Genomic DNA, 15,417 nt, shown 5'->3' on the forward strand with positions numbered 1-15,417 from the left:
GCTCAGCGTGCTCAGGTTGTGTTCATTGGATTCAGTTTGAACCTAGATTGTTGTAATGGTCAACTGATTCAATTAGAATTACCATTGGACTCATTACAAATTTATGATTAGAATCACCAGCTGCACCCCTGGTGCCTGCTAATGGAGTTGGGGGAGAAGCTCCAAGATGGATCTAGAGAAGAAGGGGCTGCCAACGACAACTTAGCATGAGGCGCATCTGGGGGTGGTGGTGGTGCATGTGGTGTTGCAGCAGTTGCCAGCGTCAAGGCTCGTCAAACAACCAGAGGCAGGAAGGAGATGCAAGAAGGCTCTGGTTTAGTGGCAGTTATAGCCTTAGGAGATTTGACAGGATGCATCAACAGTAATGATATAGTGAGAGAATTTAAAAAGTTTCGATGGTGATAAAGTGAACCTAATTATTTTAATAGCAGATACCTAAATGGATCGTCTGGGTGGTACTTGTATATACCTAATTTTCTGATTATTATATTACTGGCATGAATTTTAATTACAGTGGTCAGTGGTAATATTAGTGAATACTACAGCATTTGCAGTCTCCCACAATGAATGATAGCAGAAAAGATCTAAATGTACCTTATATCATGCGATCCAAATGATTCTTCTAGGATTTCAATTGCTTCCAGATACAGTAGCTCAGCCTTCTCATATTGTTTTTTTAACCTATAAAATTCTGCCTGCAAAATTTGGGAGTAAAAGATTACTAAAATACTAGAGCTCCACCCAGCCTGGTATGAATAGTTTGTGTGTTAAAAGTACCAACATACACATAGCCCCGTCTAGCTGGCTCATGTAACTTGATTGTGTCTAGCGAAATTCAGTCTAGCGCATAGTTGTGGATGGCAAAACATCTCTCTTTACATAAAACTACATCTTAATCCTCGTCAACTCCCTCTTTCTTCCTCACAATTGTCCTTGCATCGCTAATCTGCTTCCGCTAAGTGAATGTAAGCTGCCAACTGTGTGTGATATGCTCTTCAATCAAGATCAGATAGCCATGCGGCAATTCACACTACCATGTAATTTCAGCTATTTAAGAAAAATAACAAAAGCTATGGGCCATCTAGAAAAAAGCTAGCTGTATGTTATCCCTAAATATAAAATTAGCAATATGTTCAAAAGAAAGGTGAAACTATAGTGAGGCTCTGTTAACAAGCATTTCTGGAGTTTCAACACAGGTATTAAGAAAATAGGTAGAAATAATTGGAGGAAGGTTGTGATTGGTTGAGAGGAGAATGTAGGTGAAGAAATTAAAGAGAGAATGGTTGTGATTGGTTGAGATGAGTGGGTAGGTAGAGAAATAGCTACATTTTGGGACAAGGGTGGAGTGATAGAAATAGCTTCATTTTGGGACGGAGTGAGTAGCAACTAGAACAAGAATGTATAACTATTATCAATTAGGTTACTATAAATATTCGTGTTGGTGATACTGGACCATTCATCCCACTCACCTCCCACCCCCCCCCCTCCCACCTCCCTTAAGTATGCATGCATTCTCAAACAGATGATGTCATGGACTGTGTACAGTGAAACCTTGAAATTTTGACTAGGTTATGCAAAACTATTAAGATTTGGTACCTGCAACGACATTAATAGATCCGTTGTTCTATAATACCCTGTAATTATATCTTATAATATTTTTATGAATATATAATAGGAAAAGCAATGATCAATCATGTGCCTTGGACACACTATCATTGTCCTAAATGACAGGTAACAAAAGAACAGGGGAGTATATCCTAACAAAGACACAATAAAACGCATCGCAATAAACAAAATTACTTTAGATTGGATTATGATTCACATAGTAAAAACTCTACAAGGCACAGTGGTGAAGCAAATGAGCCAACATTCTAGATTGAGCATGGTGAAGGAGTGATAACAACTAATGTGCAGCTCTGCTAAGGATAACAACAGAAATGAGGTCACATAGAAAGCCAAGGACCATAGTTAAGTTCATGACCCATGTACAATATGAATTTGTTTATTCAAAGCAACGGAAGGGCATTTAACTTTATAAAACTCATGATTATCATTTACATTAAGGATTCAAAATAATCACAAGACAATTCAACGGAGATGTAACAAAAGAATGCACTTTAGTCTTCAGTAAATAGTCGGTCTAACAATTACCAGATTGTTAAGGGCTGATGCAACATGTGGATCTCTCAGCCCAAATCCTTCCTTGGCTTCATGTAGGGCTGCCTGGAAAAACTTCTCGGCTTCATCTATGTTTCTCTGCAAAATGGAAAGAAAAAAAACCTTTGATGTTGGAATAAAGAGTACAAATTACTAAAGGTTCAACCTTTCAACAAACCTCTCATACTGAGAGCAACTTCATATGCAGACAATAAGGTTCAAGATTTTCCGATCTAAAATATTCATATCAATGTACATTTTTTACCTGGATTATATCATAATTTTGAGGAGAAACACTTGCTACAATGCAAGGACATTGAAAATCATTAGGGGTTCACTTTAACATGTTGCGCTAGATGCCACCTCAAGTAACGAAATAAAGTGACAGGCAGTGAGTAACAAGTCCCACTTGCTACTAAAAATAAAAGGAGAATTGTGGAATGGTTCACTTTAATCATGAACCCATATCATTTTGAACTAGAAGGATAAGCATAATCATGAACCCATATCCAGCCTGAGGTTTCATCAAAGCATCAAATTTTTGGAACCAATTGCGAGAGGTCTCTAGCTCAAATCCAGGATGTCCCAGCTGCGCCTCCAAAGAAAAGAACTCACATATGGTTCAAGAGCCAAACCACTGCACAGGGGCTTTAGTTTGATCTATAAAGCATAAATCAATAGGACTTCCCCAATCTACACATCCTGAAAGGAATGTTAAATAATTTTTTCTTTCTGCAGGGAGCAGGAAAATATGTTGTTCACTTGGTAGGTTCTCCTCCAAGCAGAATAAAGGTCCAGGTTAGTAATATGGATACAAGTTACTGTTATTCTCCAAATCCAATTAACATGAAAATCCCCCGTCTAGGACAGATGCTCTCAAGCAAAAATAGTAATTTTTCCTAACATTGTGGAATATATATCTGAAGACAAAAATAGCTTAGTATGAAAACTAGAAGCACGTCTCCAAGTTCTAATGGAACCCCCCCCCCCCCCAAAACAAGACAGTAGCTACAAGTGATCAAAAGGTGGGTTGAAAAAATCTACAGGTAAAAAGTTACTTGCTTTCAGTAAAAAATCTCGTGCATTATCAGTGAAGATTCTCCATTTTACAGTGTGTTCATTTGAGATCACTGAGCCATCTTCGATTCGCTGTAAACCTGTAGCACTTTCCTCGGTTTGCTCATTTCTTGTAGCCCCTTGACCAACTAAATCATTCTGAGCCAATGCAGAGTCATTGCATAGACCAAGAAAAATAGCTGTATTCAGATTGAAGTTAGGATTTTAGGGCACAATATGAAAATTCACTTAATGAATTGTAAAAGAAGAAAAGAAACAGATACAAGGGAAAATTCTAGTCAAAATCTTAAAGTGTTTAACTACAAATCTGTACAGAAACATATGAAAAATATGAAAATGTAACATTGTAACACATATAGAACTGGTAAAATCTAGCAAAAAATGAACCAACAGAATAATTTTAAGAAGAAACAGTAACATTAAGAAAAACAAGTTGTCAACTACTCAACTTACAATATACTTCCTCCCTTTCATATTATAGACGTTTTGATTTTTTTTCCAATGTCAAACACTTTTTATATTTGATCAAGTATTCAAGTTTATAGGAAAATGTAGCAACATCTATAACGCCAAAATAGTTTTATTAAATCTAACATTGAATACACTTTGATAGTATATTTGGTTTGTGTTGAAAATGCTGCTACGTTTTTTCTATAAACATGGTTAAACTTAAATAAGTTTGAGTTTGAAAAATTCAAAACACCTTCTAATATGAAACGGAGGGAGTACTGACTTTACAGGCCATGCAGTGCACATCATCATCACAACACTATGCATGTGGCTGCTTCAGGAATTAGTTATTGCACTTCCACTGATCTGTGACAGGTGATCTAAATCAAGGATTCTACATCACATCCAAGGAACCTGCAATTCAGTTTTCTTGTCCGAATCAGATACTAAGTACATTTGGGTTCTTAGCATGCTCGACATGTTTGTCACGCAATCAGTACAGAAGGCACAACTTAAATCTGCATTTAACACAAAATTATTTTGCACTTAAATATTGATAGAAGCATGTAATGCACCAATAGGGAATACAAGTATACGCAGGAGAGACACGGAAAGCAGACCTGCTTGTCCAACTAATACAGCACCAATCCTTGCATACAATTTGAGACCACACCTACGACTGAAGAAACCATCGCGTGCCAAACCTACGAGAAACAAATCAACAATGCAGAAATTCATTCCGAACATGTATGTAAGTTTCATCGTTAAATCAAAGGAACCCATAAGATCCATTCCAAACGTGTTCCACCAGGGTTTAATAGGCACTAACCAGAGGGGAGGATGCGGACTGGCGGCTTGACGCAGTGCGTTGAGGAGGCGGAGGGGCACGACGGCGTCAGCAGCAGGGAAGTCGGTGGGGAGAGGTGGGGAGTTGCTGCAGAAGTAGAGGATGAAAGTGCGGCTGGGGGCTGGAACTGGGGAAGGCGGCATAAGTGGAGGACGCGGCGATAGCCGGCCATGCTCCGCGGCGGAGTAGGCGCCGGCGGTCGGCGGAGGAAGGTTGGAAGAAGCCCTAGGCTGGGGTGGGGGAGGATCGAGCTAGGGGGAACTGTGTGACTCCAGGGGGCGCACCCTGTCCTCTTACTGCTGAGTTGACTAGAGAGAGGTAGGGGACAGTGGCGGAACCAGGATCTCTCCAAGCCTAGGGCTCAAACCAAAGCCTGAAACTTCCCACACACACCAAAATACAGTATAGTTATGGTAAAATCAATTTAAAAATATTTGTGGTACGGAAAAAAATTCAATTCTAATGAAGTTAACAGCCAAGAAGGTTCATGGTTGCGGTTGCAATGGGCAAAATTAAGGTCAATTCATCTGACCAATTAACCAATGGAAAAATCAACTTATAGAAGCAATGGTATGAGATGAAAGTAGCTTGAGAAAGCACAATTAGCATGCAACTGAGAAGGCTCAAATTAAAGGCTAAAACTACCTATAGTTGTATCTGTTTGTGCATTTTCTTAGGTTGGATTGGATTCATTTGAGGATTATACTCGGCAGAAAGATTTAATTGGTATACTTCTCTTCATCTATGATTCAAAGCAAGTTCTAACTGGTAAGAAGAGGTACTGTGAGAAAGGGAATGAAAAAAAAGAGAGACTAACCAGTTCTTCTTGTTCTTGTAATCAAATCAAGAAAGGGGGGAAAAGAATTGAAGCCAGACGGCAGGCGCCTCCACGGCTCCCCGTCGATCTCACCGGCCGTCGCCTCTCGCCGCGCGCCCGCTCGCCTCCCGCTGACCGCGGCCTACCCTCGCGCGCCGCGCGCTTGCGCCGCCCCCGAACCGCGCGCGGCCGCGGCCGCTCGCCTGCCGCTTACTGCCGCCGGCCGTCGTGCATCGCGCGCTTGCGCCTCCCCGGGACGCCGCAACAACGCGCCCTACGCCAGCCGAGAGAGAGAGAGAGCAGGTGTGGAGAGCTAGGGTTTTGGCATTTTGGGAACAGGTAGCTGATGACTGATGGGCTACTGGGCTGAGGACAAAGACCCCAGCGGCCGCGGCGGCTCGTGAAGGGGAGGCGGCATTGGCGGTGGATGGCAACTAGGTTCACGTTTGGGTCACTGGCCAATGGGCCACACCCACATATGTTACAACGGCTAGTTCGAGCCGAGCCCAACGAGCGCCTACGGACTAGGGAGCTAGCTACGCTTTAGGTTGGATGGTAAGAGAAAGTTCGGTAGTATAGCCCAACTGCTAGCTCCACGTCATCTATACTTAATCTAATACTACATCTGTTCTATAATAAATTTATTTTTTATTTTTTCGTGTCCAACGTTTAACCATCCGTCTTATTTGAAAAATTTGTACAAAAACCTAAAAAATTAGTCACGTATAAAGTATTGTTCATATTTTATCATCGAGTAATAATAAAAATATTAATCGTAAAAAAATTTCAAATAAAACGAATGGTCACGTTGGACACGAAAAAACGAAAAATGAGGTTATTATAGAACGGAGGTAGTAATTAATTTATATAATACTATACTATAGTATTAATATATGGTCTCATTTATCATATACACATTGCGTCTTGCCGTGCGTGTCGTAGCGGGCTACAAATCTGTATACGCACGAGAGACACGGAAATCAGACATGCTTGTCCAACTATACAGCACCAATCCTTGATACAATTTGAGACCACACCTACAACTGAAGAAACCATTGCGTGCCAAACCTACGAGAAACAAATCAACAATGCAGAAATTCATTATGAACATGTATGTAAATTTTGTCGTTGAGCAGCATTACAGATTCATCGAATTAATTCAAAGGAACCCAAAAGATTCATTCCAAACATGTTCCATCAGGGTTTAATAGGCACTAACCAGAGGGGAGGGCGCGGACCAGCGGCTCAATGCGGTGGGTTGAGGAGGAGGCAGACGAGGCGAAGGGGTGCAACGGTGTCAAGCCGTCAACAACGGGGAAGTCGGTGGGGACAGGTGGGGAGTTGTTGTGAAAGTAGAGGATGAAAATGTGGCTGGGGGCTGGACCTGGGAAAGGCGACGTAGGTGGAGGACACGGCAGTAGACAGCCATGCTCCGCGACGAAGTAGGCGCTGACGGTCGGCAGAAAAAGATTGAAAGGAGCCCTTGGTTGGGTGGGGGGATCAAGCTAGGGGAGAAATCGGAGGGGGAACCGCATGCCTCCGGCGGCACACCCTGTTCTCTTACTACTATGTTGACTAGAGGTAGGGAAGGCATGGGCATGCTTCCCTCCGGCGACAGCGCCAGCGGCTTGAGAAGGGGAGGCGGCGATGGCTGTGAATGGCAACTAGGCTTTTCACATTTGGATCACTGTCCAATGGGGCCACACACATATGTTACGGTTAGTCCGAGCTGAGCCCAACGAGCACTTGGGGACAAGGGAGCCAGTTACACGGTAGGTTGCTTTTGGTTTCCATGTCTAGTATTTGATCATTCGTCTTATTTGAAAAATTTCAAGAACCTTAAGAAAATTTAGTCACATGTAAAGTATTTTTCATGTTTTATCATTAAAAACAAAATTAGTAATCGTAATTTTTTTAAATAAAACGAATAGTCAACCATTGTATCTAAAAACTGGAAAATTGTTTTGTTTTGGGACGAAGGGAGTATCGGCGCTAATGGAAACCGAAATGGCGATGCTTTCCAAAATAAGATATATACTAATATATGTGTGTATGTGTGTGTCTATATATATATATATACATATACATATATATATATACATATACATATACATATATATATATCTACATATACATATACATATATATATGTATATATATATGTATGTATGTATATATACTAGAAAAATTGCCCGTGTGTTGCAACGGGTAGAGATAATTTTAATTATACATAATTAGGAATGATCTCCTCATCGTTTAAATTGGAGTAGAGGTTTTATATGATTTGAATTTGATTTTATGCTTTCTATTGAAAAAACAATTCAAGAAAATCAATGGTATCATCTGTTAAAAACAAATTAAAAGCTACAGTAAGGCCGATTTTTTGGTTGGGATAAGTAACCGGCACGAAAAACGTTATAGGGGATTAACATGTCATTAATTAATTATTATCTATAAAAATTATAAAAAATAGATTGATATAATATTTTAAAGCAACTTTTTTATAATTTTTTTACTAAAAATACACCGTTTATTAATTTGAGATATACTTCCACGCAAATAAGGAGAAAATTTGGACGCAAACTGCGGTTGCATGCATCTGCGGCCTGCGGGCGAGGAGGCCTCGGTCTGGTTCGTCTGAGCCCACTCAACGCATGCACGAGATGCAGATCGACAGCACGCGAGCGGCAATGGCACGGGAGGAAGCACTCGCGCACCCGACGCTGGCAGGCGGGCCCGAGCTAGAGAGAACGCGTGCGCTCTGCTTTTCTGGACACACGGTGGAAGCTGGTTCGACGCATGCAGCTGAAGCGCGCGAGCGTCGTTGGCATGTGGGCCAGCCAAGGTCGTGGACCCATGACCGACCAAAACTTTTGAAAGAATCGTTACCGCTTTTTATAATAATAGATACATAGCTATAAAAGCATGGACCATTTCCGTTGTCTCGGTTCGAATTCGAGGAGAGGCATGTTTTTGTTTTTTTTTTTTGCATGACCGAGGCGAATCCGACGGAAAGGCGAGGCGTTGCCATCGGCAAGGGTGGCGGATTTACGTATTGTTACCATACAAATAATTTATTTATGTATAATATTTATAAATAGAAATATTTTGTTTATTACAAATACAAATATTTTATTTATGTATAATGTTTATAAATGGAAAATATTTTGTCTATGTAGAAAGTTTACCAATGAAAATTATTTTTCATAATATATAATTTTAAGTAGATTTCTATTTTTTTAATAAAACAAAGAAAACAAGCACGTGTTTCTGAACAGGACGTAAAATTCACAGCCAATTCGAATTTTATGTCCCAACGCAACACCACATTCGCCATTGTTCATTGTAATAAACGTTAAACAAAAAGTGCTCCGTTTGCAATGGGATATTTGAGTCGTTACATTTTTTTATTAATTTTATTGTTTTTTATGCAATACATATCTATAAGCATGTTTTTTGCCTTTTACCTGGTGTTAACACCAAAATTTGGTAAATTTTCTTGGTGGATTCGGTTAAGAAAAGGCGCAACTAGCATATGAAAATCTTATCAAGAAGAGACCGGATTCGAGAAGGAATCGTGAAAAACAAGATTTGGCGGCGTAAATTTATCTATTAATTAGAGTTAGTTAGGATTTTTATTTTATCTCTAAGGTTGTTAGAGTCCGATCGGGACTTGTGTGTCAGGGATAGAATCTAAACAGGAGTTTGTTATTTCTTTTATCTATTAGGAGAGTGTATGTCGTATCCATTACGGACTAACTTCTACCCGAGTGTATAAATATGTATGTCCGGGGTCATTGTAATCTATCTACATCATAGATTAGATCAACTACTTTCGGTACATCGCCACCCTCTTTCGAGGTTTCAACTCCGGCGGAACTTGGCACCTGACGCGGGGTTGCATCGCTTCGATCTCCGGCGGAGGGGTAAGTCATATGTTTCGCTGGGCCACGGTAATCGCATCGGTTAGATTAGGACTGTCTCGGTTAGGTTCGATCTTCTAATCTAGTTATGCAATTACTAGTTATCGTATCAGTTTCAGCTTGAGTTACTTCTGTATCTTGAGTTGACCTGGTCGACTAGTTTGGGCAATTTACATTGGTTTGATATTTGTTATTTGACATATTCAATCCAGTACTGTCTCGGTTAGGTCCGATTTAGTAGATTTTGTTTGTCAGATGGTTTATATCAGATTGATGTATCTTGCTCGTAGTTTTATCGAAGTACCAGCCGATAAGTTATCAGTCATCGGCTCATTGGCTTGATAGCGATCTAGATATGTTTAGTATCTACTTTGACATTGCTAGGCGTAATCTTAAATTATGTCGGTTGGGTCCAATCTTCTATGATTATTCTTAGCAATCTGGGCTAGATATTTTATAGATCTTAGTTGTTTTGTCAGTCGTTTATAGCCGATGATATTTACCGATCTACATGTTCATTACATTTATATCAATAGAATAGTCGATTATCTTATTGCATTATTTTTATACCAATCGGCTTGATTTAGTTAGATCGGAAGTTATTTATGTTGCACCGGCTTATGAGAATCACATGCAAATTGGATTTAGCCGATCACAACAAAACATTCGTTGTTAATTATTCCAAGTAATTCATCGGTTTATTTATTAGCCTTGTCAATCTTCATGTTTCCTATAATTATATCGTCCTCGACTGCATACTGTCTTGGTTAAGTCCAATCTATGTATGTTTGGTTCGATCTGGTTATAAGAGCTAGTCCGATTGACTAGGATTAATAAGTAATTTGGTGGATTACGTCGGTCTAATATTTAGTTCAAATCTATTTCTATTGAGTTTCTGCCCGATCCAAGCTTTTAACAGTCGATTGCTCAGTCTATCGGCTAACCGTTGCAGCATCAACATCTGATCGGCTGGATTATTAGTTACCTATCGGCTTGATAGCCGATCGGCTTGTTTTACTGTTCATCTTGTTAGTTATAGGATCAAATTGACTGGCACGCCCGCGCATCATTCTAAGAATTAGGTCCTGCACTAGAGCTGTCTAAGATTGACTCTCAGGCCTTCATGTGTGACACGTCGTCGGATCATTTTTGATGTCAACACCTACCAGTATAGTTTTAATTTTTTGCCTTTTATATCTCATACAAATATATCATCTGATAGTGTAATTTATATTTTATTTTAAAAAAGAATCCAGGGAAATACAATTAACAACAAAAATTGAATCGCAATAGAATTAGGAATCTGTTTCTATATTTTAAAAAAGAAAACAAGCTAATGTTTCAGTTGAATATGACGTGAAATTCACATGCAATTCGGATTTTAGTCACAACCCGACATCGTTCATTTTAAAGAAAAAATAAAAATGAAATTTGAAAGGTTCTTATAAACTGTCAGGGTTTCACTGTTTAAAATTGAATATTTGTATCAAATAAAAAAATTAAAGTGATTATGTCTTAGACAACTTAGCTAAAAATAGCATAATAGTGTTGAGTGTGCCTATATATTCATTCGTTGTCGAAAAACAACCCATCTTATTCAATTTGTTTACTATATTGACCATAATTTATTGTTCTCATCTTATTTAATTTTTTATGATATTGACCCCAATTTATTATTCTTAGTTATATGATTATAAGATTCCCAATTATTCTCAAATCAATTGTTCTTTGAATACTCCCTAAAAAATTTACGCCGACTACACTTTACAATTCTACATTCAACGCATAATTTGTTTTCAAAAATTATGTTGATTTACATAATTGAAATTAACTTGACCCGTTGCAACACACGGGCAATTTTTTCTAGTATATAATAAAAAGGAGAAGTTGGTTCTTTTTATGGCCACCCAATAAAACATATACCAAATTTCTTTATTTCACACTGCAACCATTAGATCCTCTCATTCAACGGCTTAGATTGCTCACAAACATCATTGTCTACCAATCTTACAAAAGACTCACCTCACCATCACCGTCACAAATTTTGGAACCTCCCATGCCCTCGGATTCATGCTCCAAGCACGAATTGCTCCAACGCTCCAAAGCCCGCTCAAGGCGCTTCTAAATTAATATATTATGCCTAAATTTTATTCGCACTACATACAATATTTTTTATTCCACTTCTACTTACGGGAACCCTTCAGGAAGTGTAAATTCATGCAATGAATAGACATGAAAAAAACAGGGCACCCATCACTGGAGAGCCAGAAACTACGTAGCGGTACAACCAAGCTAAATTGGAGTTCGAGTGAGACGATGCCTCATCTAGCAGGTGGAGAAGTAGCTATGCTTTGGAGAGAAATTGAACGGCAGAAGTAGCTATATTTTTTACAAATGGAGCACACAACCTGTAAATGTTATCTATCAATGTGATGTTAACTGTTTAAGTTAAATTGTTTTTGTTAGCTTATAATAATAAAAATTTAAATTGTTTAATATATTAATATTAAAAAGATTTTAATATATTTAAAAAACAAATAATTATTTTTAAAATATACTGCATAAATCAGTGCTTCTCTTGATGTGATCTACCTATTAGGGGGCAGAAATATTTAAATCGTCATTACATAAAGGAAGTAAAAATGCATTCCAAAATTAAAACCTCACTCCTAAGGAGATTTGTTCCGGTCCAACAAAAGATAAAAAAAAGTAACTCAAGATACCGGTACCTCGTGGTACCAAATCGTTTCTGATCATTGGATCTAACAATGCACATCCTACTCAGCTATATCCAATGGTGGAAAATTTTTCATACCTAAGTCGAGGTACCTTTTATTGGACCGGAGCAAATCTCCAAGAAAAATGTACCTACTACTCCGTATTTGTTAATCATTTTGCATCGTCGAATAAATTTGCACATAGATAAGAATCATATTTTTACTCGTTTATTAACTATAGTTAATCTCAGGGCCATATCATCTTGTTAAGAATGTTAATTATGTGATCCGAATTTAACTAGAATTATATTCAGATTAGTTTTCTAGTAGATTTCTCCCCGTTATTTCCAAATATTCCTCCACCTCGCTCCGCCTTGGACGAGAAATTTGGTTATTTGGGACTCCAAACACCGCGCTTCGCAGTTTTGCCATTTGAAACATGTACTTCACAAAACTAGGACTCCAAACATAACATACTTGATTTCATTACCATTTATGTATTTTCTATATTTTCTCATCCATTTCTGCTGTATTTGGAACCTAAGAGACAGCTTTACCCTTCTCTCTTGATCCGTACGTTCTGCCGATAGAAAAAAAGAGAGATCGCCATGAGGACGATCAAGCCGCGGCAGCAGATGCGGCGTTCTCTCTTTTTTTCTTTGATCCCGCAGATGGCAAGCAGTACGTACGTTACGTACAGATCAATCTGAGTTCTCTCTTCTTTTTTTTTTCTAATCCGGCGGAAGGCATCGCATCTGCGTTATTTTTTTTAATCAGCGAGAAAGCAAGCGTGCATAAAGTACGTACAGATTTACAGGGGTAAATATGTCTTTTCAAGTTCCAAATGCAGTAGAAAGAGCTGAGAAAAAATAGAAAATATATAAAATGGCAATGAAATCAAGTATTCTATGTTTGGAGTCCTGGTTTTACGAAGTACATGTTTCAAATGGCAAAACTGCGAAGCGCGGTGTTTGCAGTCCCAAATAACCAAATTTGCCTCGGACGCGGGAGCGAGCAAGCATTGAGGCGACCAAGCCGGAGGCCCGGGGCTTCCGCTCCAAGCACCAACGTGTGTGGTGTCATGGTGGAGTTCTTGGGCATGGGAGCGAGCGTTCCGCTGAGGTGGATGCGGGATACTCGGGTTGGGGAGCGTGGTGGCTCGCGTTGGATGGATAGATGGTGGGGGCCGGCCAGCAAATCCTCTATAGGGGTCGGTGCCCTATGCGGCTGTGTGAGCTTACGCTGGCAGGGTGCACCAGTGGCGACTTGGTGTCGTCCTACCGTGGCATTGCCTGCCCTGCCCATGGCAGTGGCAGCACAGGACTGCAACGATGCGATGCGGCACTGGGCTGGGGCCGCTGAACGACGCATGAGGGGAGCATTGCCTGGATCGGTTAGACGCGAGAAGCAGTGCAGATACTGGTAGACACGAGAACCAGGCTAAGGGCATGGGCATGAACAGTGCAAGCTTCTCCAGGAAGAAGTCCCATAGAAAAAAGGCATGCCACATAGGATGAAGCCACATATAGGATACTTCTCTCACAATGCACGGTGCTTTGGATGGATCCCGCAAAAAACTTTTCTCCGTTTCTTTTACTCCTTCACTGTCACTCTCTCTATCTCTCCCCTCTCTCCTGACTGTCCCGGTGACAGAGCATGATGGTGGCGTGCCGGAGGCGGCGCTTCCCCGTAGTAGAGCTAGCGGCGGCCGCGTCTCGGCGATGGAGCTCAGCCACGATAGCTCAGGGTCGACGAGTGACCTCGGTGGGCGTGTTAGGGACGATGGAGCTCGGCAGCGGCCGCATGCCCTTGGCAGATCTAGGGGGCAGTGGGCGGCAGGCCTCGGCGGGCGACCTCGGTGGCGGCAATGATGGGCTGTATGACCTCGGCGGTGGCAGTGAAAGGACTCGTCCGGCGGCGCTCTCTCCTCGGCGGATCTGACGTCCCGGTAGCGACACTCTCCCCTTGCGGATACGACATCCTAGCAGCGGCGACAAGTTCCCGACGGCGGCGCTCTCCCCTCGGCGGATCTGGCGTCCCAACAGCGACGCTCTCTCGTCAGCGGTGGTGGCGAGTTCCTGGCGATAGCGTGTCCCAACGATGGTGCTCTCCCCTCGCCGGTTCTGCTCTTCCCTCTCTGACAAAAGCTGTGATCCTTAACGAGACAAGCATGCCCTGCAAAGACGACGAGGAGCTCTACATGGCACGAGTTGAGCCGAGCTGGAGGGAATCTCTGACATATTCTGATGAATCCACTCACCCATTCACCGCACTATGTATGCCCTAAGCACAGGCGACGCCAAGATTAGGAGGAGACGGTCTGGCCTACTGGGCCCTCTGACCTGCTTATTGGTCTTGGACTAAAATATGAATTGAATAAGAAAGGTGAGGCCTAATTGTCTTGGCCTAAAACTGAGCTGGGGAAAAAATGAGTTGGGCTCATAGGTTGGGGTAGCACCGGCCTAGTGGCCTGGGTCTCCATCGTGGGTCAGTCTCCCATGGTACGTCTTCGGCCCACTACGATTAGACGGGAACATTAGTTCTCCTCTATATAGGCTGGGGTAAGAATCTAAGGTTAGAATTTGAAAAATAGATTAAATTCTTATGTACCCGTTTAAAATATTTTTTATTAGTGCTGATAGTAATAATAACTTTATAGTTAGACAAAATTAAATTATACAATTTAAATTTGGGTTATTTTTATTGAAAATATATTTTCCCTTTAGGATATTATTTTATAATCATAAGTGCCAGCCCATAGGCACATGTTTATTCAAAAATGGCAATTATCCACTTTTTCCCAGCATCGCGGGATGGAAAAATAAAAAACCACCCCCTGCAAGTAAGCATAGGTGTCGGTTCTTGAAAAAACCAACACCTTTAAAATATTATATGCTAGTTCTTTAACCCCGCCAATCAGAGCTGCCAATCAGAGCTGATGGGTCACTGGAGGAAATTTCCTTTAACCCCGCCGAGTGGTAAAGTCACACATAAACAGGGAGAGATGCTATACATGCTACAATGATCGTACGATCGTCCTATGATCACGGTCGCTCGTGCCGTGCGTATGCATGCGCCGTCGCTCGCCAGCGCATGCGTCTTGCGCTCGGTAGGTCGTCCGTCTGTTATCGTACGTGTATCGTACGACTGTTGTCATATATGTAAGCAATTTTCATAAACAGGAGTGGCCTCGCACATGGTGATGGAAGCAGCGTGCCATACTTTATCTCTCGCTACCAACCTTGGCCACAGCGACGGAGCTACTCCTCTTTGCCAACCACTCTCAGGCCACGTTCAGCGCCCCTGCTAACTTAACTTATCTCAATTGTTTTCCGCACGCTTGTTTTCTTAACTGCTAAACGGTGTATATTTTATAAAAAATTTCTATAGAAAAGTTGTTTTAAAAAATCATATTAATCTATTTTATAT

At 40.9% G+C, this 15,417-nt stretch overlaps 1 protein-coding gene across 2 annotated transcripts in view; it reads right to left on the reverse strand.

The window, feature by feature from the left end:
- The window catches only part of LOC102720552 (nephrocystin-3-like), a 35,588-nt gene extending 30,105 nt beyond the window's left edge, over window positions 1-5,483 (reverse strand). The window contains exons 1-6 of one of the 2 annotated variants that reach the window (XM_006662202.3): window positions 5,349-5,483; window positions 4,514-4,904; window positions 4,305-4,388; window positions 3,220-3,413; window positions 2,152-2,256; window positions 595-695 (exon numbers count right to left, since the gene is read on the reverse strand). In XM_006662202.3, the coding sequence (XP_006662265.1) occupies window positions 595-695; window positions 2,152-2,256; window positions 3,220-3,413; window positions 4,305-4,388; window positions 4,514-4,703 (674 nt within the window). In that variant the 5' untranslated portion in view covers window positions 4,704-4,904; window positions 5,349-5,483. Of the gene's footprint in view, window positions 1-594; window positions 696-2,151; window positions 2,257-3,219; window positions 3,414-4,304; window positions 4,389-4,513; window positions 4,911-5,348 lie in introns of both variants that reach the window. The other variant, XM_015841923.2, reaches the window with a different exon arrangement.
- Window positions 5,484-15,417: the final 9,934 nt, after the last annotated feature.

Source organism: Oryza brachyantha, chromosome 10, assembly GCF_000231095.2.
Source record: "Oryza brachyantha chromosome 10, ObraRS2, whole genome shotgun sequence".
Taxonomy (NCBI): Eukaryota; Viridiplantae; Streptophyta; class Magnoliopsida; order Poales; family Poaceae; genus Oryza; species Oryza brachyantha.